General features: G+C 40.7%; 1 protein-coding gene across 1 annotated transcript in view; it reads left to right on the forward strand.

Moving 5' to 3' along the window:
• Positions 1-23,689, forward strand: part of FRK (fyn related Src family tyrosine kinase) — a 103,318-nt gene that overhangs the window by 36,370 nt on the left and 43,259 nt on the right. Inside the window, exon 2 of the mRNA XM_059176805.1 lies at positions 18,371-18,492. Coding sequence (XP_059032788.1) covers positions 18,371-18,492 — 122 coding nt within the window. The remainder of the gene's footprint in view (positions 1-18,370; positions 18,493-23,689) is intronic.

Here is a 23,689-nt window from a genome sequence, read left to right on the forward strand (position 1 = left end):
TTTAATGTGGAGGTAGAAGCATAGTTATATTTTTCAATCAATTACACTGCATAGGTCTTTTTTTCATAGCCTCTGCTTTATTAGCTATTATGTGTGAAATTTTGTCTGCACCATTGACATATTGATCACGTTCATGTCAATTATGAAACATTTCCTCACAATGCATTTCTTTTAAAATACATTTCTTCAATTATCTGACATCAAAATGATGTATGGTGTGGTTAGGTAGTTTATATGTTTTTGACTTTTGTGTTTTCTTTTTATGCTGGTCTACATGTGTGTTTTTCCAGTTGCAATGTAAACTTGTAAGCAGACATATTGTCTTTTTTTATTATTCCTGTAGCTTATTGTAGATTCAATAAATGTTTATTGTAGTGTTTTTTCTTTTAGATGCGATGTTTCTCAGTATTTGAAACATTTAAAAAACTATCCTTTTAGTTTCTAAAGAATGAGAATCTGATTTTAAAAATTAATTGAGTGTAAGATATCATTTAAAAAAATGAACATGAAACCATTTAGTAGTTCTTTTTTTCACTCCAGTTTTCCAACTAAGATTTGGAAACCACGTGAATGCAGATCAATTAAATATATAGGAAGAAATAAGATCAGAAGAATGTTAATAATTATTGAAGTTGGATTGAATTGTTGAATAAAAGGGGTCATTATACTATTATCTCCACTTTGGAATATGAATGGAAAGTTTAAGAATATCTATTATGAATGCATGTATGGAAACTCAAGGAGATGGGAAAATAGTGTCTTGTCATTGAGATTTCCTATCTAAGATAGTATTTTCACTTGGTTTCATGGGCTTACCGCTAATATGGTTTGGAGGGGAAGGTTCTCTTTAAGAAAATAAGTACAAAACTGCGTGAACAGAATTTGGAAAGAAAGGGAATATTTAGGAATGCCCGGGTGGCTCAGTCAGTAAGCATCTTCCTTATGCTCAGGTCATGATCCTATGTCCTGAGATGGAGTCCGGCACTGGGCTCCTTGTTCAGAGAGGAGCCTGCTTCTCCCTCTGCCTGTCCCTCCCCCTGCCTGTGCCCTGGCTCTTTCTGACAAATAAATAAATAAAATATTTTTTTAAAAAGGGGAATATTTAGAACAGAAATCACTACAAACTACTTAAAGAAGCTGACAAATAATAAACCTAACCATAGTGAAATATTAATGAACTGCCTTCTATATAAATTTTCCCCTTTATTTTTGACTCATTTTCTTTGATTGACTCTTGAAATGATAATGATTTTGTAATACCATTTTCCATAGAAAGGATAAATGATTTAAATTAAAACCACATTGAGATATCACCTTACACCATTTAGAATGGCCAAAATTAGCAAGACAGGAAACAATATGTGTTGGAGGGGATGTGGAGAAAGGGGAACCCTCTTCCACTGTTGGTGGGAATGCAAGTTGGTGCAGCCACTTTGGAGAACAGTGTGGAGATTCCTCAAGAAATTAAAAATAGAGCTTCCCTATGACCCTGCCATTGCACTTCTGAGTATTTACTCCAAAGATACAGATGTAGTGAAAAGAAGGGCCGTCTGTACTCCAATGTTTAGAGCAGCAATGGCCACGGTCACCAAATTGTGGAAAGAACCAAGATGCCCTTCAACGGACTAATGGATAAGGAAGATGTGGTCCATATACACTATGGAGTATTATGCCTCCATCAGAAAGGAGGAATACCCAACTTTTGTAGCAACATGGACGGGACTGGAAGAGATTATGCTGAGTGAAATAAGTCAAGCAGAGAGACTCAATTATCATATGGTTTCACTTATTTGTGGAGCATAACAAATAGCATCGAGGACATGGGGAATTAGAGAGGAGAAGGGAGCTGAGGGAAATTAAAAGGGGAGGTGAACCATGAGAGACTATGGACTCTGAAAAACAATCTGAGGGTTTTGAAGGGGTGGGAGGTGGGGTACCAGGTGGTGGGTATTATAGAAGGCACGGATTGCATGGAGCACTGGGTGTGGTGCAAAAATAATGAATACTGTTATGCAGAAAATAAATAAATTAAAAAAAAAAGAATAAATGACAATTTGATCTTACTTTTGAAATGTTTGATCAGTTTTTGGTTGACAGTTTAGGAAAAGCTTAATTAAAGTATTAAGCTTCATAATTCATTATTTGTAAAATCATCTAAATTTTGGGATTGCTTTGCTTATTTATATATTTATTTGAATCCTAGTTTGTGCTTTTCATTTTCAAATTTTGATCCTTGTGCAACCAAGCCTACCTCTAAATAACAAACAGGAATTAGTGTTTAACTTCATAAAAGTATATTTTGTTATTCTATGGGAACATTTTTAGAAACAAATTTGGTGCTTCCTGCCTATTGAAAGTTATCCATCCTTTGTGCTGTCCATATATTTTCAGGCAAAATGTTAAAGAGAATAAAGGGTAAATCTCATGGTTTTCTTTTTTTTCCTGGAAAATCAGTGAAGTTAAAGAGAAATTTTAAAAATGAGAAATGAAAATATGTGACTTGTTATACTTGTGCATACCAGTGGTGTACTCTGTTCAGCATTCCACCTGAGAGATATTATAAAAGATCTTATTAACTCCCAGTGAAAGGGGTGTGCCCCCAAGACCCACCCTTTTTTAAAATTATGGTCACATTGTGGGGTAGTTTTCTATGAATTTAGGTGAAACTATGTTGATACCTATTTATAACGTTTTCAACCTGGTGTTCCTCTTTCTGCCATGGTTTCTTTATATTTCTGACCTACTCTGTAGAGTGGGATTATGAGGTTAGGACAACTCCATATGTCTCACTGTGCACAGTGGGCACAGTCCTGGCATATCCGCTAAGACACTGGCCTTGCTTATGCTCTCCCCTCAGCTCTAGTTCCTAACTCCACAAAGTAGAGCTACTGAAGCGCCCGCTCTAGTGGCCCCAAGATTTGCCATGGAACAAATGCCGTACTGTCAGTGATGACACTGGGAGTTGTAAAGTGGAATCCAAATGTTAGTCTTACTGTGATTGCTTTTATTGTCACCTTCCTCTTCGGACTATGATCACTTGATTAGCTCTGAGGATATTCACGACGGATAAAATCTGGCTTCTTCTTTCGCCCTCTGTTCCACATCTTCAGATGATTCTATATTCTTGTCTTATTTTGTTTAGAGTTGTTCGGTCAGCTTTAACATTTAACAGTGAGACTCATGCCCCCAAGCAATCATTTGTTCATTCATTCATGTATTCATTCAAAGATATTTGTTGAGGGCATGTTTAATATCTGGTGCTGTGCTAGACTCTGAAAATTGCAGTAATAAGCAAAAAGATAGGGTTTTGCTCTTGGAGCTTATAAGTGTACTTGGGAAGTAAGAACTAATCGAATAATACCAGAAAGAGGAACCCAAGGAAAGGGGTGTGAAGGAAAAGTTTTAGGAAGACCTGCTTCTCAGGCTTACTGGGGGAGGGAGGGTTCCCAATTCCAAGGCTTTAGGGTGTTCCTGTCCTGTGCTCTCATCCCAGCAGCAGTCTTTTCAAATCTCTAAGATTTAAAAAATCACTTCTCTGGGTTGCAACTTGACAAGTCAGAATTTACTATACTCCATGTGTTTCACTGAATTCTTTCTTCAGTTAATCCCAGACAAAGAAGGTAGTGTTTTTGTACCTAGATCATTATTCGTATCACCAAAGTTATGGAATAAACCTTATGTAATTGCAATTTGATGATTAGTAAGGTGGCCATTGAGGCAGGGTATAGCTCAGTTTCTCTGAACACAAACTTGCACGCAAATAGTTCATGTGCTACTTACGATTAATATTTACTTTGTGTATCATTAGAGTTTGTCCTCTTTAAAAAAAAAAGATTTTATCTATTTATTTGAGAGAAAGAGAGCAAGAGCTGGGGGAGGGGCAAAGGGAGAAGCAGACTCCCCACTGGGGGCGCTCATCCCAAGACCTCAGGATTATGACCTGAGCCAAAGGTAGACACTTAAGCAGTTAAGCTACCCAGCTGCCCCTGAGTTTATCCTCTTCTGAAGACACTTTGAGAGAACAAATATTTTAACCTAGTTTAAGAAGTTCATAATTTTAATAAACTACATTCTTTAAAACATAAATGTAACTGGAAAAAAAAAAAAAACCCAACTCTGCTCATTCACCCTTATCTTCAGACGTGGACTAGTTTTTGACAGCAAGAGTATGTGTAATTCTTTTGCTACCCGCTGCTGTGGAGGATGGTGTGAGAGGTGCTCTGCTTAAGGATTTATCTTGCTTTAAAAAAATTCTATTTTCAAAGCTCTGGTTGTTTGTGCTGTTGAGAAACAAGACCTAGAGTGGATGGGCCTTTATGGAGCAGAACCACGGAATGTCTGTTGGAGAATACAGAAGGAGGCCCAGAATGCTCCTTTGGAGTGCCCGTGGGATTCAGAACTAAAATCTGGGGTATTTTGTTGTAAAAACATGATCCAGAGGAGAGGGGAAGAGGAGAGGGGCCTTAGCAACCTGGCAGGGGGCTCTGGACCTGAGGGAAAAGAGCAGTTTGGGAAATTCCTTCTTCAGGGCACTTGATAACCAAGTTTCGAGGAAAGAGATTTCTAATGTATTTGAACTTGTAACTCTAGACTGCACTTGGCTCTCCACCAATTTTACACAAAGTTTGGGCTCAATGTATATCTTTTGGTTGGGATGAAAATAAGAGTGGGGTCTGGTGTGGGGCAGAGTGGACCCGAGAGAACCAGGGTTTGGTGTGGGCGATGGCAGACACGAGAGAAATTCTTTCCCTTCAGAGAACAGCTGTGCTTTTCCAAACTCACTCCTGGGTTCCCAGCCTCAGAATTAATTCTCTGGGGCACTTGGGAAGCTGTAGCATCGGGAGCCCCACCTCTGAGCTGGGAGCATTTGCCTTGTCCACACTCTGCCTGGTAAACTTCCTAGCAAACTGGAGTTTGAGAACTGAGGCCCTCGAGGAGGTTAAGAAGTATGGCGGGGTCGGTGGGGAGGGACCCTGTTCCCTCTCACATGTGAGGCAGGCTTTCCCCAGAGCAGTTCGGAGGAGTGGGGCCCTGATACTCTTGTGTGACTGCCCTTTCCTGTAACTCTCAGCAAAAACAAGCCGAGAGCTAATTTTCAGGTTTTAGAAAAATCCACCAGCGTGGCAGACCTTCCTTTTGTTTCCTGACAAACAGCTTGTTGACACTGAAAACAAAAGGTGTATTTTCTGGCACTGTTTCTGGCTTTCCTTTTGACAAGAACCAGCTGCTTTCTGGAGTGGTTCAGTGTCTTCCATTTCCGAGTCCAGTGGGGGCATTTATGCAGGTTATAAATCCTTCAGTTATTAATACTGGTGTGGTTATTGGTAAGTATTAATGATAGTAATGTTGAGTTGGTAGGTGGGTGAGCAGGAGATTATTAAAATGAAAGGAAAAGAAAAAGAGAATGTGTGTGTCCGTTGGGACCTTTGTGGACTCTCTCTCACCTCTTGTCTGGCTTGGGACACCTGCTTCATTTCAGCCTCTGAAAGTCAGTGAATCTAGTACACATCTGTGTTGGTAGCAGTAGGTACACACCTACACACACACTACACACGTACCCCCGTATATCCACAACCACATCCACATATATATGTCTTTGTGCCGTGTGTAGGTTAAGAGAATAGAGATTTTGTTTTTCATTGTATGTTTGCCAAATGGAAAATTTTAAGATTTCACTTAAACATTTTGATTTTTATATGGATTTAAGAGCTATCTGGAAAGAAATCTTACCTCCACAATTCCTGTATAATCAGAAATATTATTTCTATTCTATGTATAGTTTTGTTTTGTTTTGTTTTAATTAAAGGGTACTCTTCCTCCTCAACAGATGGCTCATTTTTCTTTGACTAAAGAGCCATAGCACCCAAGGAGACCCTTGGAGGATACTTAAAGCTTCTGGTATTTTGCATTTCCATAAATATTGGTGATAACAATGAAATTGATGGGTATCATTTATTTCTTACCTTAAAAAAATGTGAACAGATATTGGCCAAGCTACAGTTGAGAAATCTGGATATTGTCTCAATCCTAGAACGGATTAGGTCCTTATTTGTCTAATCCTTCCAAAGATTCTATCCAGTTTTTCTCCACGGCTGAATTTATTTTGATCCCTTTCACTTCAGGAACACACAGGCAAACCCTCTGGAATTCTGTCTGCCACCTGTTGTTGCCTACTCTCCTTCTTATGTTACTTCATTTTTTTTTTCTCTTTTGCACTTATCGCCTTCAAACATACTGTATATTCATCTATTTTACTTATTGTCTATCTTTCCCCATTGGTATGGGAGTTCAAGAAAGTCAGGACTTCTGGTTTGTTCCATTCACTGCTCTATTTCTACCAACTGGAACTGAGCCTGACACATAGTAAGTGCTCAATAAATAATTGTTGAATGAAAAATGAATGAGTGAAGGAATTTTATGGTGGTAGGCTGTGGTTATAGTCTTGGTACCAGTTCTTGCATGAACCTGGAAAAAAAAGCCACTTAGCCTTATTGAAGGAGATGTGTAGTTTCTGTCACAGGCGTCATTGAGAATTTAATGAAACACTGGATTCTCTTCCCAAGAATGCATGTACTCATTAAAACGCATTTAGAATAAGTTTCAGAACTGTCCCCATGGATCCTCATAAAAATTTCTTGCTATTTCTAAAATTCGGATCTCCTCTCCTGTGTGCCTCCCATAGAATAATTCTCCCTTGCTCCTGCCTTCCACACTTGGACTTCTTATATTTGTTCACTGATTTTTAAAAAAACAAGTCAGATTTTCCCATCATTTTTGCAGGTGTGCCCAGAACTCAAAATTCTTTACCGTGTTAAATCTTCAATGAACTATCTTATCCTCTTCCTGATGTACTTTTTGACTGTTTGTCGAAGAGCTACTTCTACTGTGGAGTTAGTTGTTCCTACATGGGAGTGCCTGAAAACATCAAAGAACTGGTTTTGTTTCTTTTACATTTAATCGACCCTCGTCCCCCACCATTGCCCATCAAACCAGTCTGCTCACAGACAGGCTGCTGGTTCTTCACCTGTGACATGCCCTTGTCCTTCATTTCTTTGGATTTCTTATCTCTTCCAAATCCTTATTCCAAGGGTCTTTTCTCTAAGATGCCTTCCCTTGTTGACACACTGTTGGGTTATTTGTTTCTTGGATTGCAGTTCCCTTAAGAAATGAAATACTCCTCTTGTTTTTGGTACTTTCTTTTTGATTACTCAGTTAAAACGATCTCTTAGCCCTCCCTGGATAATCTAAAATTCTCAAAGGACAAGAAATAGACCCTTCTTTTGCTCCTAAGCTTCTTCATCTGTTTTCTATATAGTTAGTATGAAATGAATGTTACTGATATATTTTAGCAAATTAAGCACACAGAAAACGATATCAGTATGACCATGTAGGGTAAGAAGAAGGTTAGGATACTTCATGTTGTGTACTATGTGATTTGGGATACAAGATTTAATGGAAATAAGTGATACAGAGTGTTACATTATTAACCCATCTTGAAGAGGGTACACGCAAGGACTACTGGCTCACTACACTCAACATTTGGTCTTGTTGATTCAGTGAACATTCCCAAAGAACAAGTTATTTTGTAGATCTTTATTTTTTTTTTTTTAAGTAAACTCTGTGCCCAGGGTGGGGCTTGAACTCACTACCTCCAGATCAAGAGTTGCATGGTCTAGTGACTGAGCCAGCCAGGTGCCCCATATTTAAAGATCTTTCAAGAAGAATACTCAGTGCTTTAAATAAAGTGTCATTCATGGTACTAGGAATTAAGATTCTTTAAAATTAAGTGAATTAAAAAGTTCCTTTCATTTTTTTCCTTCTTGGAAGTGAGCAAGGAAATGATTCATGAGAGAAGATAACTATTGTGGGGGATTTTTTTGTTTGTTTTTGGATAGGAAACTAATTGGGGCTGTCACCTCTTTTATTTTATTTTATTTTATTTTTTTAATTTTACATTTTTATTTGACAGACAGAGATCACACGTAGGCAGAGAGTCAGGCAGAGAGAGAGAAAGAAGCAGGCTTCCTGCGGAGCAGAGAGCCTGATGCAGGGCTCGATCCCACGATCCTGGGATCATGATCTCAGCCGAAGGCAGAGGCTTTAACCCACTGAGCCACCCAGGTGTCCTGGGGCTGTCACCTCTTAAATTAGTGCTCCCTATAACTATTAAAAAGCTATACTGGTACCCAAAAGCTTAGTCAAATAAAGAATTGGAGTGAACATTTGTGTGGTGTTCTGTGAAATAGGGCATTTTCCTAGACCTTATAAAAATCAATTGCATTTACTTTTTTTGGATGTGACAAAGATGGAAACTCCATGATTAATGCTTTCAACTCTAATCCATATTTCTCCTGTTTCTAGGACAAACATTATCAAAAACATATGAAAACAAAGCAGACAGGTCAGAGTTTACACTTATATTTCAGGCTTGATGATTGGAAATGCCATTATATATTCACACACTTTGTTTGTGTGTGTGTTTGTTTTAAGTAGGCTCCAAGCCCATTGTGGGGCTTGAACTCATGACCCGGAGATCAAGAGTCACATGCTCCATCGACTGAGCCAGCAGGCACTCTTGTTTTTTATCTTAAAAGAGAAATCAGTGGCTCCTGGGTGGGCTCAGTGCGTTAAAGCCTTTGCCTTCAGCTCAGGTCATGATCCCAGCGTCCTGGAATCCAGCCCTGCATTCGGGCTCTCTGCTTGGTGGGGAGCCAGAACTTCTCTCTCTGCCTGCCTCTCTGCCTGCTTGTGATCTCTGTCAGTAAATAAAAAAAAAAAAAATCTTAAAAAAAAAAAAAAAAGAGAAATCAATATTAGCTTCCATTTCCTTTTATACAAATAGGAGATGGTTGTGAGACCAAAGCAGTGCCTTGAGGTTGGATCGCTATCTGAACTTTGTTCCACTCTTCAGTTTTTTGTGAGGTATTGACAATACTTCACACTGGCAGGAGGGTTCAGGTTACAATCATATCCTTACAAACATATAGCACCACACCTTCCCCAGGGGTGAAAATACCAATTAGTTCATCGTACTTCCTTTCTAAAGAAGTTCCTTCCAAATTCCCCTTTTATGATGACCGTAGAGGTGAACCACTACCAAAAAAGCTTTAGCAAATGAACCCAGCAAGGAGCTTCCTGGTTTCTTTGTGACTGCAAGTCATACCTCAGATATCGAAGGCGACATTGTCACATTATCACACATTTTTTACATGTGTGCAGCCCTGATCCGCTTGTGTTTGGGAGGACAGGAAAATCGGCTTCATTTTTTATCTTTACGTTCATAGGCAAATGCTCTTTTTTGGGGGAAGAGAGTGGTCAGATTGGAACCAGTGGTCTGCGGCCAATTAACATGTGAATCTGTGTTGCAACTGGCCCAGAGCAGATAAGGCTTCTCCCAAAAGCGCTTAACACTCCCAAGTATGTGGCAAGAGCAAATAAAAGATTACATGAAAACACAGGCTTTATCGAGTTCAACATTCAGGATAAACTGAAAGACCTATAAATGCCCACACTGGGTACAATCTATTGTTTCATCAACAAGTATTTATTTAACTCTTCCAAAAGGCATATGGGGGTGGGGGGCGCCTGGGTGGCTCAGTAGGTTAAGCCTCTGCCTTCAGCTCAGGTCATGATCTCAGGGTCCTGGGACTGAGCCCCACATCAGGCTCTCTGCTCAGCGGGGAACCTGCATCTCCCTCCCTCTCTCTCTGCCTGCCTCTCTGCCTACTTGTGACCTCTGCCTGCCAAATAATAAAATCTTAAAAAAAAAAAAAAAGTCATATTAGGCAAAGTTAGGCTTTGTACCAGGGAGGTCTGTAGTGAACATAGAATAACTAGGAAAAAAAAAAAAAAGGCAGCTCTAACTTTCCTATGCTACATCAGAAACCCAGAGGATGGTCACTGTTCTGGGGAATTCTGGGAAGGTGGATTTAAGCCATGCCAGGGCAAACAGCCGTAAGAGAATGAGTTTAGCTGGAGCGGAAGAGTGGATGGTAGGGAAGACACTGCTCAGGAAATGGCTGGTGTCCAGAAATGCAGAGGGCTTGAAATTCCAGGTCAATAAGGATTTTATTCCCTAAGCAAAGGGAACCCTTAAAACTTACTAATGTGTGTGCATCGGGGAGCTGTATCTGGTCATAGGATCAAATGATTCATCTAGTGGCTGCGGCGTGAGCCAGGCTGGGGAGTCCACGGGAGCGCATGTGACGCTGTTAACAGCAGACCCTGCCTCCTTGGACCTGATCAGTAACCGCAGAAGCTGTTAACGTTAGGGAGCACGGAGAGTGGAACGTTGCCATAATCTAATGATGATGAAGGGGACAAAGTTCGCGACGAGGGAAATGAAAAGGAGGGAATGAATAACAAAATACATGTGAGCATTAATTGCCTTTTCTTTGTCCTTATGCTCTGTAAGTGGGAAAAAGGTGCATTTTCTGTGAGCTAAAGGGGCCGCTGAGCCTCGGGACGTTTAGTAGAGGGCAGGGCCGTGCGTACCGGGACAGGAAGGGGCTCTCCCGCAGCGGCTGTCCTGGCCGTGTTGCCCAGATGCAGATAGATGCAGGGCGGTCGCGGAGGACTGCCACGGCTCCGGGGACCATGCGAATGATTTAGTTATGATAAGGGACTAACTGCGATGGTGAGCGTACCCTGCAGACTCTAGGTGTTTTCAAACGTTAGTGTCTGATGCCCGCAAGCCACGCCGGTGAGGATGATGGGTGGTTTTATGCACTGTAACTTGTGTCTGCGATGGCAACAATAAAGACAGAGCTGACCCCGAGTTCCCACCTGGGCAGGCACCCCAGGTTACCTCCGTCATGGGTGGCTGTGCCACGCGGATCTGCCCATTTTTCTTTCCGCAGTTTCTGGGAGGGCACCAGCATTCTTCTGGGGCTGGTTTTAGAAACTTATTTTTCTTCAGGGTCTGTCTACTGTGGTTGAAGGTCAGCTGTCTTGGTTGTGAGGGAGGCATGGGGAAAAGAAATGGTATGTTAAACTTTGTGAATGTTAGCCAGCAGTTATTAGGAATAGGTGTTCTTTTTTTTTTTTTTTTTTAAGATTTTATTTATTTATTTAAGAGAGAGACAGTGAGAGAGAGCATGAGCGAGGAGAAGGTCAGAGGGAAAAGCAGACTCCCCATGGAGCTGGGAGCCTGATGCGGGACTCGATCCCGGGACTCTGGGATCATGACCTGAGCTGAAAGCAGTTGTCCAACCAACTGAGCCACCCAGGCGTCCCGAGGTGTTTGCTTTTTAAAAATGTAGGATGAGCGGTGCCTGGCCGGCTGAATCAGTAGGGCATGCCGCTGCTGATCTTGGAATTGTGAGTTCAGGCCCCACACTGGACATGGAGCTTACTTTAAAAAAATGTGGGAGGAAGCTAACACCATTAGATCAGAATTATGAGAGTACTAGACATCTACTTTTGCCAGTCAGCAGAGCGGACAGAGTAAAAGTATTAGGAGGAGATGAGGACATATTTGGGGAGGTACCGCATATTTATTTAAAAACAATTTTCTTTTAATTAAGTAGGCTCCGTGCCCGATGTGGGGTTTGAACTTGGGATGCTGAGATTGAGAATTCTATGCTCTACCAACTGAGTGAGCCAGGTGCCCCTGGAGGTACCACATCTATTTACTTGTTGATTTCCCTAAATTTTGATTGATATCTATATTATTTAAATGTTGATATTCAGTAACAATGCATACATTCTGGTTTTTTTTAGGACTAATTTTGTCTTTTTTGTCAAATAAAGTACTTCCAGTTACCACACTACAGCTTCAGCCTTTCTGAATTAGTAAAATGGCCTACTGCCCCCTGGTGGCGGCATGTCCTAGTCAAGACCGAGCCGGCAGGACCCACTGGGGAGGAAACTTGCCGTCCAAACACATCTAGAGAAGTGAGATCACATCCACATATTCATTCATGTTTCATCATGACCTCCCACCTAACACATCTAAAACCAAATATATAATTTCTCCCTTAAATTAGTTTTCTGAAAGTAGGTGCTATTTATTGATCATAAATGTGGCCGGGTACCTGGCCCTTGATACACATCATTTTTTTTTTTTTTTAAACTCTCAAAACAAACCTACCTGGCAGTTATTATTATTTTCGCTAACAGACGACAAAGTCCATTCCAGGCATAGAGAGGTTGAGTTTCCCAGCGAGATGCTGTAGCTCATAATCATTATGGTGCTCTGCCTTTAATGTGTTGCTGGGTCTATTGTTCTTCAGTAGTCCAGACTTGAAACCCTGGGGTTATGTTTGTGTTTCCCTCCTCATCCATCAGCACCTTCCCATGCTCCTTTGAGATTTTCCTTGTCTCTATCAATTCTAACTGCCAAAGTTTCTACTTCAACTCTCATATAGCATGCGGATTTTTATAGCATATTTCTGAATTGGCTTCCTTAGATGTTTTTTCTGTTTAAGTAGATTGCAAAGTAATATAAAACTACCCCTTACTATAAATATATCCACATTATGGGGAAGCATGCAGAGTAAAAAGTGAAAGGTTTTTGTTTTTGTTTTTGTTTGCCAATGTTTTTGTTATTGCTTACTAATCTCCAGAGAAGTAAGCACATATCAGTTTTGGTTTGTTGGTTTTTAAAATATAAATAAAACTAATATTTTGATTACTCTACAGTTTACTCCTTTTCGTTCAGGAATATATCTTGCAGATCTTTCTGGGTCTGGGTCAGAATTTATACACAGTAGACACTGGATAAATGTTTGCAAAATAAACCTTAGACCAGTCACGTTCAAAACCAACATTATGCTTTTTGCTTCATTTTCATCTATTTGAAGCACTTCCCTCTCCTAGGTTATTATGAGTCCCCTCTCCTTTTTGGCTATCTTTTTTTTTTTTAAGATTTTACTTATTTATTTGACAGAGAGATCACCAGTAGGCAGAGAGGCAGAGAGAGAAAGAAGCAGTGTCCCTGCTGAGCAGAGAGCCTGATGTGGGGCTCGATCCCAGAACCCTGAGATCATGATTTGAGCCGAAGGCAGAGGCTTAACCCACTGAGCCACCCAGGTGCCCCCTTTTTGGTTATTCTTAATCAAGATCTCATTCATGGCGAGTCTGGCATAGCAATAAAGATTAGTTTCATTAAAGATCAATAAAATGTGTGTGTAGGGTCATTTTATTGGATAATTTTCCACAGGTAAACACCAAACTCTTTTTATTCTCAGCTGTTTCATAAAATTGTTTAACTTTTTTTTTTGTTTTACTATTTCTATAACTCAGTAGTTCTCAGATTTTACTGTGGATCAGATGCATCTGGTGACTTAGTGAAACCCAGATTGTTGAGCACCACCGCACAGTCTCTGATTTAGAGGTATGGGAGATACCTGCCAATTTCCTTTTCTATCAAGTTTGCACGTGATGCGGATGCTTCTGGTCCAGGCACCACACTTGAAGGGTCACTGATCTGTAAGACTCTTCCTGGGTGTTTCCCTGTAAGACTCTCCCTGGATCCATCCTGGGATACCCTGATTACTTCTCAGCACTTACTGTTTACTGCACACAAGAAGTAAAGCAGAAAGAGGGCATTGAAAGTGGCTGTGGTGGGCACACAGGCCTGGGGTGTGCGTGACCCTCCGGAATGGTGCCAACAGGGGCTCTAGCAGGCAGAATGGAGAAGAATGACCGTTTTGCCACAGGCTCAGACCACAGATGAAGGCATGTTTTTCCCATATGTGGAGGGAGGAAAGAATTATCTTTCTCCGTGGTTGCGTCATTACTGAGTATGAAAGATGGCATTGTAATGACACTACATCCAGAAAACAACTTTTTTATTCAGTTCCTGGTGTATTAAGCGAGCTGATGCATCCAGTCAAATATTTATATCCATTTCATTGTTACTGTGGAGTTAATACTGGTGTGATTTGCCTTGTAAAGTGAGTATGTGCAAGAATCTAAAATTGGTGAGACAAAAAGGATTTTTAAAAAATTACCACGGAGTTTCTCTCTACAGATGTTGTAAAATTACTCTGTCTTTGATTTACAGAAACTGCTTGTTTATACGTATATTGGGCAGAGAAAATACATCATTTACAGATTTGATTATACAAAATATAAATGTAATGTATGTATTGAAAATATATAATGGAATTTATTCTTGAGAATGATGAGATATATGAGATATAATCATAATTCTAAGAATTTAATCTGACAGATAAATTGTAATTCTTGTAAAGGTTTAAATATTTATATTTTGAGCAAACATGTTAATGCTGATGCATAATCAATATACTCAGAAGCAAGGAAACGCATGGGGTTGATCAGTATATTTGATCCATGCTGCTAATGTGCTTGCAATGTTGGTGCAAAGAAATTTTGCCATTTCAGGAAAATAAAAAATACTATTAGCTATTAACTATTGGCTTGCAATGTTGGTGCAAAGAAATTTTGCCATTTCAGGAAAATTAAAAAATACTATTAGCTATTAACTATTGGCTTTCATTAAGCATGCAACTGTCCATGAAAATATATAATTTTTTTATGTGTTCACTTCAATGACGTCACAGTAGTATGTATCAGTCTTCAACTCCCTTTAGTCCCTCAACAGTTTGTTTTATCTGCTGTGTATTATTCTACCTTATATCTGTAACTAAGTTTATCTCTTTCCCTACAATGGACTTTTAGGTTGTTTCCAATGTTTCAGTGCTAGAATTCTTCAGTGAATGTTCTTGTGATTCGTGTCCTTGAGCACATATGGCATATAATCTAGAAGTGAAGTTGAATGGTATACAAATACCATTATTAGATATTGCTAGATTGCTCTCTGAAATAGTTGTACCACAGGATATTGCCTCTAGTATTGTAGGAAAATTATTGTTTCACATTTTTCCCAATGGCCGAATGTGAAAGTTTTAAATTTTGTCCAACCTGAAAAGTGTGAAATTTCATTGATTTAATATTTATTGGTATAGATCGTAGTATTGCTACAGAGACTGTGCTTCTTTTCTTATTTTTCTTGGTTACTGGATTTTCTTTTTCTATAAACTGTACAATTATATACTATGCCAATTTTTCTACTGTGTTGTCTCTTTTTTAAAAATTCCTTTTAGGAGTGCTTGGATGGCTCAGTTGGTTAAGCATCTGTCTCCAGCTCAGGGCCTGATCCCAGGGTTCTGGGATTGAGCCCCACACTGCGTGCCCTGCCCTCTCAGCAGAGAGCCTACTTCTCCCTCTGCTGCTCCCCTTGCCTGTGTTCTCTGTCTCTCTCTCTGTCAAAGAAATAAATAAAGCCTTTAAGAAGTATGTAAAGATTTATTTATTTATTTTGAGAGAGAGAGAAAGAGCACGCTGGTGTAGAGGTAGAGTAGAGGGAGAGGGACAGAATTCCAAGCAGAGCCCAACTCTGAGCACAGAGCCCAAGGCTGGGCTTGACCCCATGACCCCTGAGACCAAGCATGAGGAGCCAAAATCAAGAGTAGGGCGCCTAACCAATGGAGCCACTCAGGCGCCCCTGTCTTTTTTTTTTTTTTTTTTTTAATTGATTACAGGTCTCTATGTAATTCGAACACTCTTCTTTCTTGATTATATACTTTGCAAATATTTTCTCCAGGTCTGTGGCTTGTATTTTTTTTTTTTTTAAGATTTTATTTTTATTTATTTGACAGAGAGACATGCAGTAAGAGAGAGGAAAAAGCTGGGGTAGTGGGAGAGGGAGAAGCAGGATCCCTGCTGAGCAAGGAGCCCAATGTGGGGCTCAATTCCAGGACCCTGAGAACAGGACCTGAGCCGAAGGCAGACGCTTAACCGACTGAGCCACCCAGTCGCCCCTCTGGCTTGTATTTTAATTTTATTTCGTGATAATCTTTTCATTGTGGTATAAGAAATATTATTAATCTTTTCCCTTAAGGTTTTTAATGTCATTTTCTTTTTGTCTTATCTAAGAAACCTTCCCTAGTCTGGTATCCTCAGAAAGTTTTTTTTTTTTTAAAGATTTTTTTTATTTATTTGCCAGAGATAGAGAGAGAGAGTACACACAAGCAGGCAGAGAGGCAGGCAGAGGCAGTGACGAGAGAAGCAGGCTCCCAGCCGAGCAAGGAGCCTGATGCGGGACTCGATCCCAGGACCTTGGAATCATGACCTGAGCCGAAGGCAGCGGCTTAACCGACTGAGCCACCCAGGCGTCCCATCCTCAGAAAGTTTTAAAGCTTGCTTTAGGTCATTAAGCCACGTAAAACTATGATGTATATTGTAAGTAGCATCAATTAATTTTTTCCATATGGATTTTTAATGGTACTAACATTGGTTATTGAATAGTCTGTACTTTCATCTCTAATTTGTGTGTTTGGGTCTGTTTGAGGTTGTTGTTGTTGTTGTTGTTGTTTTCCATTGTTCTGTTGACTTATTTCTGTACTCATAGAAAACATGCATTTTTCTTTCTCTGTGAATTCATTAAATAGCCCCTCGGATTATCACCATGCCTGCCATAGTTTCCATGAGATAAGCAATAGTCTGTGACATCGATTTGGCCCCCAATACTGAATCAGCGGGCTGGTCTTTAGTGCAGTCTACCAAACAATGCCAGCTCTCTGCCTTCTGGAGAACGGTGTGATTGTGTTTCCTACTCTCTTTGTATTTAGGCACAAACATAAGACTTATTTGCAATGGTTTCATTCTTGTATAGAAACTTTAACTAGAAGCTGCAGGAACCAGCCTGTGGTTGGCCACATATTTCACGTTTGCTTCCACATTTGCTGATGGAAATGCCCTGGTAGAGCTAGAGACAGACCTAGAGGGGCACCTGGGTGGCTCAGTGAGGGGGGGAGTGGAGAGACAGACCTAGAGCAGAGCCCACGTGACCTTCCAAGGACATGCAGCTAAGGGAAAAACAGATCTCTGTTGTGTTAAACCAGGGAGATTTTTAACATTGTGCATATATATAACCTGGCATATCCTAACTGATATAGTTAATATTGTGTATTTCCAACTTGATGATTGGCAAAATGGTAAACAAACACCTTGCCTTTGTTAGAGGGTAATGATTATGTTTTAGTGCCTCTCTTTCTACTTCCTTCCCCTCTTTCTTCCGATTGCATCCCCCTCAGTAGACTCATACCCCCCAATATCCATGACCCATCAAGCCAGTCCATGACCTGTCACACCAACTGGAGCCAGTTTTTGGTGGCCTGAATTTCCTCCCCTCAGCCTGCAGCTCCTCACATGGCCTATATGTCTCCCCCCAAGCCCTATATGTTTCCCCTCTTTGAGTGTCTGCATTTTTAAAGATGATACCTGGAAAGATAAAATGTTTTACCTAAAATCTTAAATGAGAAAGATCAACTTTGTGACTCTAGAGTGAGGCGTCATGAAGTTTTCTCAACTCCTCAACTTTCTCAACTTCCTCATATGATCACATTAGTGTCTACAGACTTTATCTACATCTTAGACTGGCTCCAATGTTAAGGTCCATAATTCTTGGGTGCCTGGGTGGCTCAGTCAGTGAAGCACCCAACTCTTGATTTCAGCTCAGATCATGATCTCAGGTTCCTGGGATTGAGCCTCGCATCAGCAGAGGGCTCCATGCTCAGCAGAGAGCCTGCTTCTCCCTCTACCTGCCACTCCCCTTGCTTGTGTTCTCTCTCTTTCTGTCAAATAAATAAATAAAATATCAAAAATAAAATAAAATCCGTAATTCTTTGTCGGGATTAAACACATTCACAAATATGTGTTCAATATTTATTTATTTTGAGAGAGAGAGAAAGATACTTCCCAAGTGGAGACATCTTTTCACATCATCTCTCCACCAAGGGCAATTTCCTTTATATTTGAGAAGTTCCTCCTAAGCATGCAAAGATCATCTCATATTATGGTGCCATTGGGCAGTAACGGATGGAGTGGGGTGGTGGTGGTGGGGGGGAATTAATGCCCAGAGAACTACATTTTTAATTGTTCACACTTTAATGTGAAATGTGGGACTCCTTTGATTGGAGTGTTTGCCTCTTAGCACCTAGAAGGTGTTAGGTGAGGCGGTGAAAGTTTGATGGTGATGGTGAATAATTATAGAGCTTGGAACCCAGCAGGCTAATATGGTGGGCCCACCCCGGAGGCTTTGAACTTGACAGAAGGAGGGCACATTACCTCTCAGACAGAACAGAACTCAGATGTGAGAAGGGAGGTAGTAGCAGGCATCAGCCAAATCCCTATTCTGTAATTTTTAAAAGACTCCTGGTAAGGATTGCAGACATCCAGAAAAATCATCTCAAGTATCAAAAGGTGCCATTTATACCTGGTATAGTTTCAGTAAAGAATAGCAAACATTTCTGATGTTAGAATACTTTTTTGCCAGACTTCCTGCTCCTTAAAAAATGACTGTTGATTGGTTAATTAAAGTTTACATCTGTCTCTTTTTTAGGTGGTTTTTTGGAGCAATCAAGAGAACAGATGCAGAAAAACAACTATTATATTCAGAAAATCACACTGGTGCCTTTCTAATCAGAGAGAGTGAAAGCCAGAAAGGAGATTTCGCCCTTTCAGGTATGGGCCATTGTTCTGTGTGATTTAAGTGTGGGTTGGAGAGTCTGTAGTAATGAATCTGCTGTGTGAGCATGGACAGGTTAATTTGAAATTTGCCTTATTTCTTATGTTCATAATAAGTGCCAAATGAAATCTGAACTGCCCAAGAGTAATGCAGAAATTAGCAAGCAGTTTCTGTCTGCAGATAGGACTCTCTGTAAGCAAATACGTGCGCTCTGGATATGAAATGACAATCATATAGATCCGGCTGCATTTCTCACTTTTGCATCATCGAGGGGTCTGTCCTTCCAGGGAAATGATAAGCCCAAAGCGAAAACTACGCTCTTGTCAAAAATTGATCTTTCCCCAATACAGTTTGACTTTGTGTTTCATTGGTCTTTGCCCAGTGAAAGAATTGAAATGCTGGAGGCAGTTGCATTTAGTTAACTCCATGACATGTACAGTTTAGCCAAATGTAGTTTTCTAATTAAGAGTAAAATACATGTTTACTTTACATTTTCTTAGGAAGGAAGAAAGACCTGGGAATGGCCTTTAATAGTTACAGGTGCTTACATGCATATCTCTGCCTTCAAGAATCTATGTTTCTTGGGGCACGTGGGTGGCTCAGTTGGTTAAAAGTCTGACTCTTGGATTTGGCTCAAGTCTTGATTTTGGGGTTCATGAGATGGAGCCCCTGAACCCCCCTTCCTGGGTCAGACTCCATACTCAGTGGGGAGTCTGCTTGGGATTCTCTCTCTCTCTCCCTCTGCCCCTCCTCCTGCTCATGCTCTCTCTCTAAAATAAATGAATAAATGTTTGAAGAATTTGTTTCTTGGTGTATGTTGCAAGGCTACAGAACGTCCTTTCTTAAAGACCAACCAGACCATCTGTCATGTGACACTTTTTCTCTCCTTGCTCTGCTCTGACTTCTGTTTTGCCTGGACCCATCTTGTGTTATGATCCGCTTTAAAGTGTGCACTATGTCTAGATATAAACCTTTTGGGGGAAAGGATTTTGCCTTTCTTTATCCTTATTGCCCTGCAGTAAATGTTTATTGAACACAATGCCTACGTACCTTTATTGTGTCCGCCTAGCTCACTGAGCTGAGGTCAGGCCAGCCTTCATGGTGCACCAGGGAAGCAAGCCCTGAGCTCAGTATGTCCTAGGAACTTTGATTGGATCTGAACTCAGGCCAGACTGTGTGTGTTTGGGACCCATTTTTCTTACTCACACCAGGCAGTCCCAAATATCGGGGCAGATGGGTAGGAGCTGGAAAGCAGTAAGGGCAGTGGTGTTGAAGCACCTTTTTTCAGAGGCTCCATCCTTCAGCCCCTGCCTCTTCCTGCTCCAAGTTCATATGGTGTTCTCAGATTGTTTGGCTTCATGTCTACCCTGCTTAGGGGATGCTGTTCTGATTACCATTTCTGGAATGTACCAATGACCTTTCTAATCTTACTTATGACCAAGGTGATAATGAAACAGTATCATGACTGACAGTGATGCCCCATTAGCCCGTGACTTCATACTAGAGCACACCTATCCACACCTCGGGGACATGCGTGAATATTTTGTTAGATCTAATCACTTTTTTCTGATCATGAAAGTAATATCAGCCTTGTTATATAAATAGAGAAGCTCAAAGAAGAATAAAAAATATCACCTTCTGAAGATACATTTTTCATATCTAAATACCTTTCCTGGCAAGCTTTTTTCTGTACTTCACCTGTAAGTATATTTAAACAAACACACACTTGTACTCAGTAAATAAATGGAGATCATCTTGTAAAGAAAAAAAAATATAGATATGAGTGTGTATATATGCTATCTGTATTTATAAATACATACACACATATTTGTGTGTGCACACACACACACACACAGTGGACCTAGGCCGCATTTTTCTTATTTGTCTCCCAGTGTCCTGTGAACGATTTTGCGTGTCCTTTCATATCCTTCTACATCTTTATGTTTAGAAACCACATAACCTTCCATTGGATGGGAATTGCATCATTTAACCTATTTCATGTTTTATGTATTTTTTAGCTATTTTGCTGTTACAAAGTATGATGCCATGAACATCCTTATAGATAAATATTGGAAGATTTCCATGAGAATGTTATACCACGAGGGAGAAAAAACAAGTCTTTTGGAAATCTCTATGCTTCACGATAAGAGATAGAAGAGAATTGCCAATTTAAATCTATCTGTTTGTTTATTTGGCTTTCCCAATATTTATATGCAAATTTAGGTAATCATTATTTAGCTAAAAGCTAGATTAAATGTTTTGGATTAGCATTAAACATATAGAAGAAGATTTCCATGAGGAAAACAAACTAAAAGTAGAACGACTTGAGTCATATCTTTGAATAATGCCCAGGCTGCAGTGACTATTCTGAACACTTTCTAAGTAGAATATTATGGAACAAAACAGCTTTACAGGCTTAGAACAAAATTACAAGGATATTGGCTTTTATGTGCTGAGAATACTCTAGCGCTTGCTTATGGATTTAGGAAGCTTTGTAGGCCTTGCTTGGAAACCAGGATATCATTATAGATTCTTTTTGAATGAAGTCAAACAATTTAGAGTCTTTCAAACAAATTATCTGATTGCTGTGTATTCACTGGGGGACAAAGTAAATGCGGACCATTATATTCTACTGAAAGGAACATTTTCTTATTAGCCAGAAGGAGGGCTATCCAAGAGAAAAATGGAACGAAAAAGGTCTTCAATATGTCTACATTAAAACAAACACACAAACAACCGACCCCACTGCTGACCGTTGATTACCACTGAGAATCGTCAGATAGACCATGGATTGATTTCTTAGTGCAGTTGTCCCCTTAATCAGCCTGAATTGATGGTCTTCCATTTTGCTGACTGCTCTGCTGCCACAGGAAGGCAAATAATACCCCCCTTCTAGCTCTGTGTTTCCCACACATGTTTTCCTTGGAAGTATTGTCTTTATTCCTTGGGCAGCAACGGCTTACAGCTGTCAGAAGAGCTTCATGACGGAGCGTGATTTATGGACGCTGGGGCGGGCTGGAGAAGCAGCAGCCCAGGGTTGGGGTGGGAGCTAATTGGCTTGTTGTGATCCTTGCATGGCTGTCGGCTCTTATGAGGTCTGAGTAGATCTGGAAAGAGAGTTAGGGCCGTGACACTTCTCATAATGGCATGACACTAATTAGCTGTGAATTACAGCAGCACTTTTGGATATTACATATTATATGTGGTTGCCAGAGAATCTGTCTTCATTAGATGCATGACAGGTAGTTTTAGTAGCCTTACTGTTGTTTGTCACTGATAGTGAATTGTTTTTCTGATGAAAAATATAAAATTTCGATTGCGCCTCAACTTGCTTGGTTATTTTTTTACTTCAGTCGAATTCTTTTTAAGGCAATCATTATTGTTACCACCATTAATATTAAGTTGATGTTTGGAGTTCTATACACATTTATACTATTGTTTAAAATACAGTTTGAAGAAAACACACTTAGAGGGCTAAAACTGAGCTGTAGGTAGGTTTTTCAGAAGAGACTCTGCATTACACATTGTCATTTTACTTTGGGCAACGCTGCATATAGAAGCCTCCGGAATAGTAGAGGGGACTCCAGATTCATCATCCGTGAAACCCTTTTAAGAGCAAGCGACAACAGATTGAAATAGTTGACAAGTGACGGCGTCGCGGACACAAAGCAAAAAAGCCCATCGGCGGGATTCCGGGAGATGCCTTCAGGAGTTGGCATCATTTATTTATACTTTTGCTTATTTCTCCAACCAACATTCAAGTGCTTACCGCGGGCCAGGCCTTGGCTCAGTGAAGGGCAGCAAAGACAACAAGGCACAGTCCCAGGACCCAGTCTTCGGGAAGATTCTAACAGAGCTACCTAGTGAGAGCGGTGGGGACAGGGACCCATCTCTAACGAGGGGGCAAGGAGATTTCACAGAGGAGGAAGCATTTGTGTTCTGGCCCAATTTCTGTTGCCAGGTAGCAGTGTAGGAAGGCAAGGGCACAGGGTTTTATGTCTGTGGGGTGTGTGTGTGTGTGTGTGTGTGTGTGTGTAGTGGGGATGGAGAAGAGGAGAGGAGAGGAGGAATGGTAGAAAATGAGCCTGGAAAAGAAAGTTGGAGCTACACCATTCAGGGCCTTGTATACCATGTGAGGGATTTGGACCTTGTTCTACAGGGGAAGGTTTAGGCAGAAAGTGACCTGGTCTGACCTTCGAGAGCATGTGGAAAAGGGACAAGGTTTACAGATGATAGTCTTCAGAGGAGTGACAGGGCAAACAATAGTGGCATCTCTCATCCCTGTTTGAAATCCTAGGTGTGTGCAAGGCGTCAGAGTTCCTCATCATCCCACACCGGGGGGCAACGGGACCCAAGCTCAGGGCATTCCAACTGAGGCTGTGCTCTGGCACAGGCATGCCCAGAAGCCACACGGCCTGTCTATTGCTGTGCTTTCCTTATGGGGCAAGTATGGGAATCACCTGAGGACCCACGACAGCGGTCTTTGCCTTGGTGTTGAGGAGTCTGGCTTTTTTATCAGCTATTTGCCAGGTTATTTGGAAATCTCAGCACCTATGGGCTTTGGGCACAGTGGGAAACTGCAGCTCCTTTTTTCATCCAAGGAAACCGTGGGATCTCTTGAAAGTGGAGATCATCCTTCTGATCGAGGGTGACAGTGAAACAGACCCAGTGGGTCCCTCCCACACGATCAAGAATAAGCTCGTAGGGCTCTTCTCTAGAGAATCCTGCTTATCTCCACAGATGACAGCCTGAAGCAGAGCAGAGGTATGGCAAATAGAGAGTAGGAAAGAGAGGTGAGAAATATTAAGAAGATGGAACTGATAGGAGTGTGTGGCTGATCAGAATTAGGTACCATCGGACGTAGAATCCAGGCTGACTCTTGGGTCTCTGACTTGAGTGAGGGGGGTTAGTATCAAGATAAGATACGTAGGAGATGGCAGACAGAGAGAGAGGAGAAAAGACCAAGGCAAGAACGCTTCGAGATGTTTGAGGCAATAGACATATGGCAGACATACAAGTAGCCATTATCTCATTTCTGACTTGTTTCTGTTGAATTTGAGCAGAGTACTTACTGTGACAAATTTCCATTACAGGGAACATATCTGTCTCATGGAATATGCACAACTTGCACGATACTTTATGATTGCTGTGAGGTCCCTTCTTAAGAATATAAGATAACAGACCTGTACCCCC

This window comes from Mustela lutreola, chromosome 6 (genome assembly GCF_030435805.1).
Source record: "Mustela lutreola isolate mMusLut2 chromosome 6, mMusLut2.pri, whole genome shotgun sequence".
Taxonomy (NCBI): domain Eukaryota; kingdom Metazoa; phylum Chordata; class Mammalia; order Carnivora; family Mustelidae; genus Mustela; species Mustela lutreola.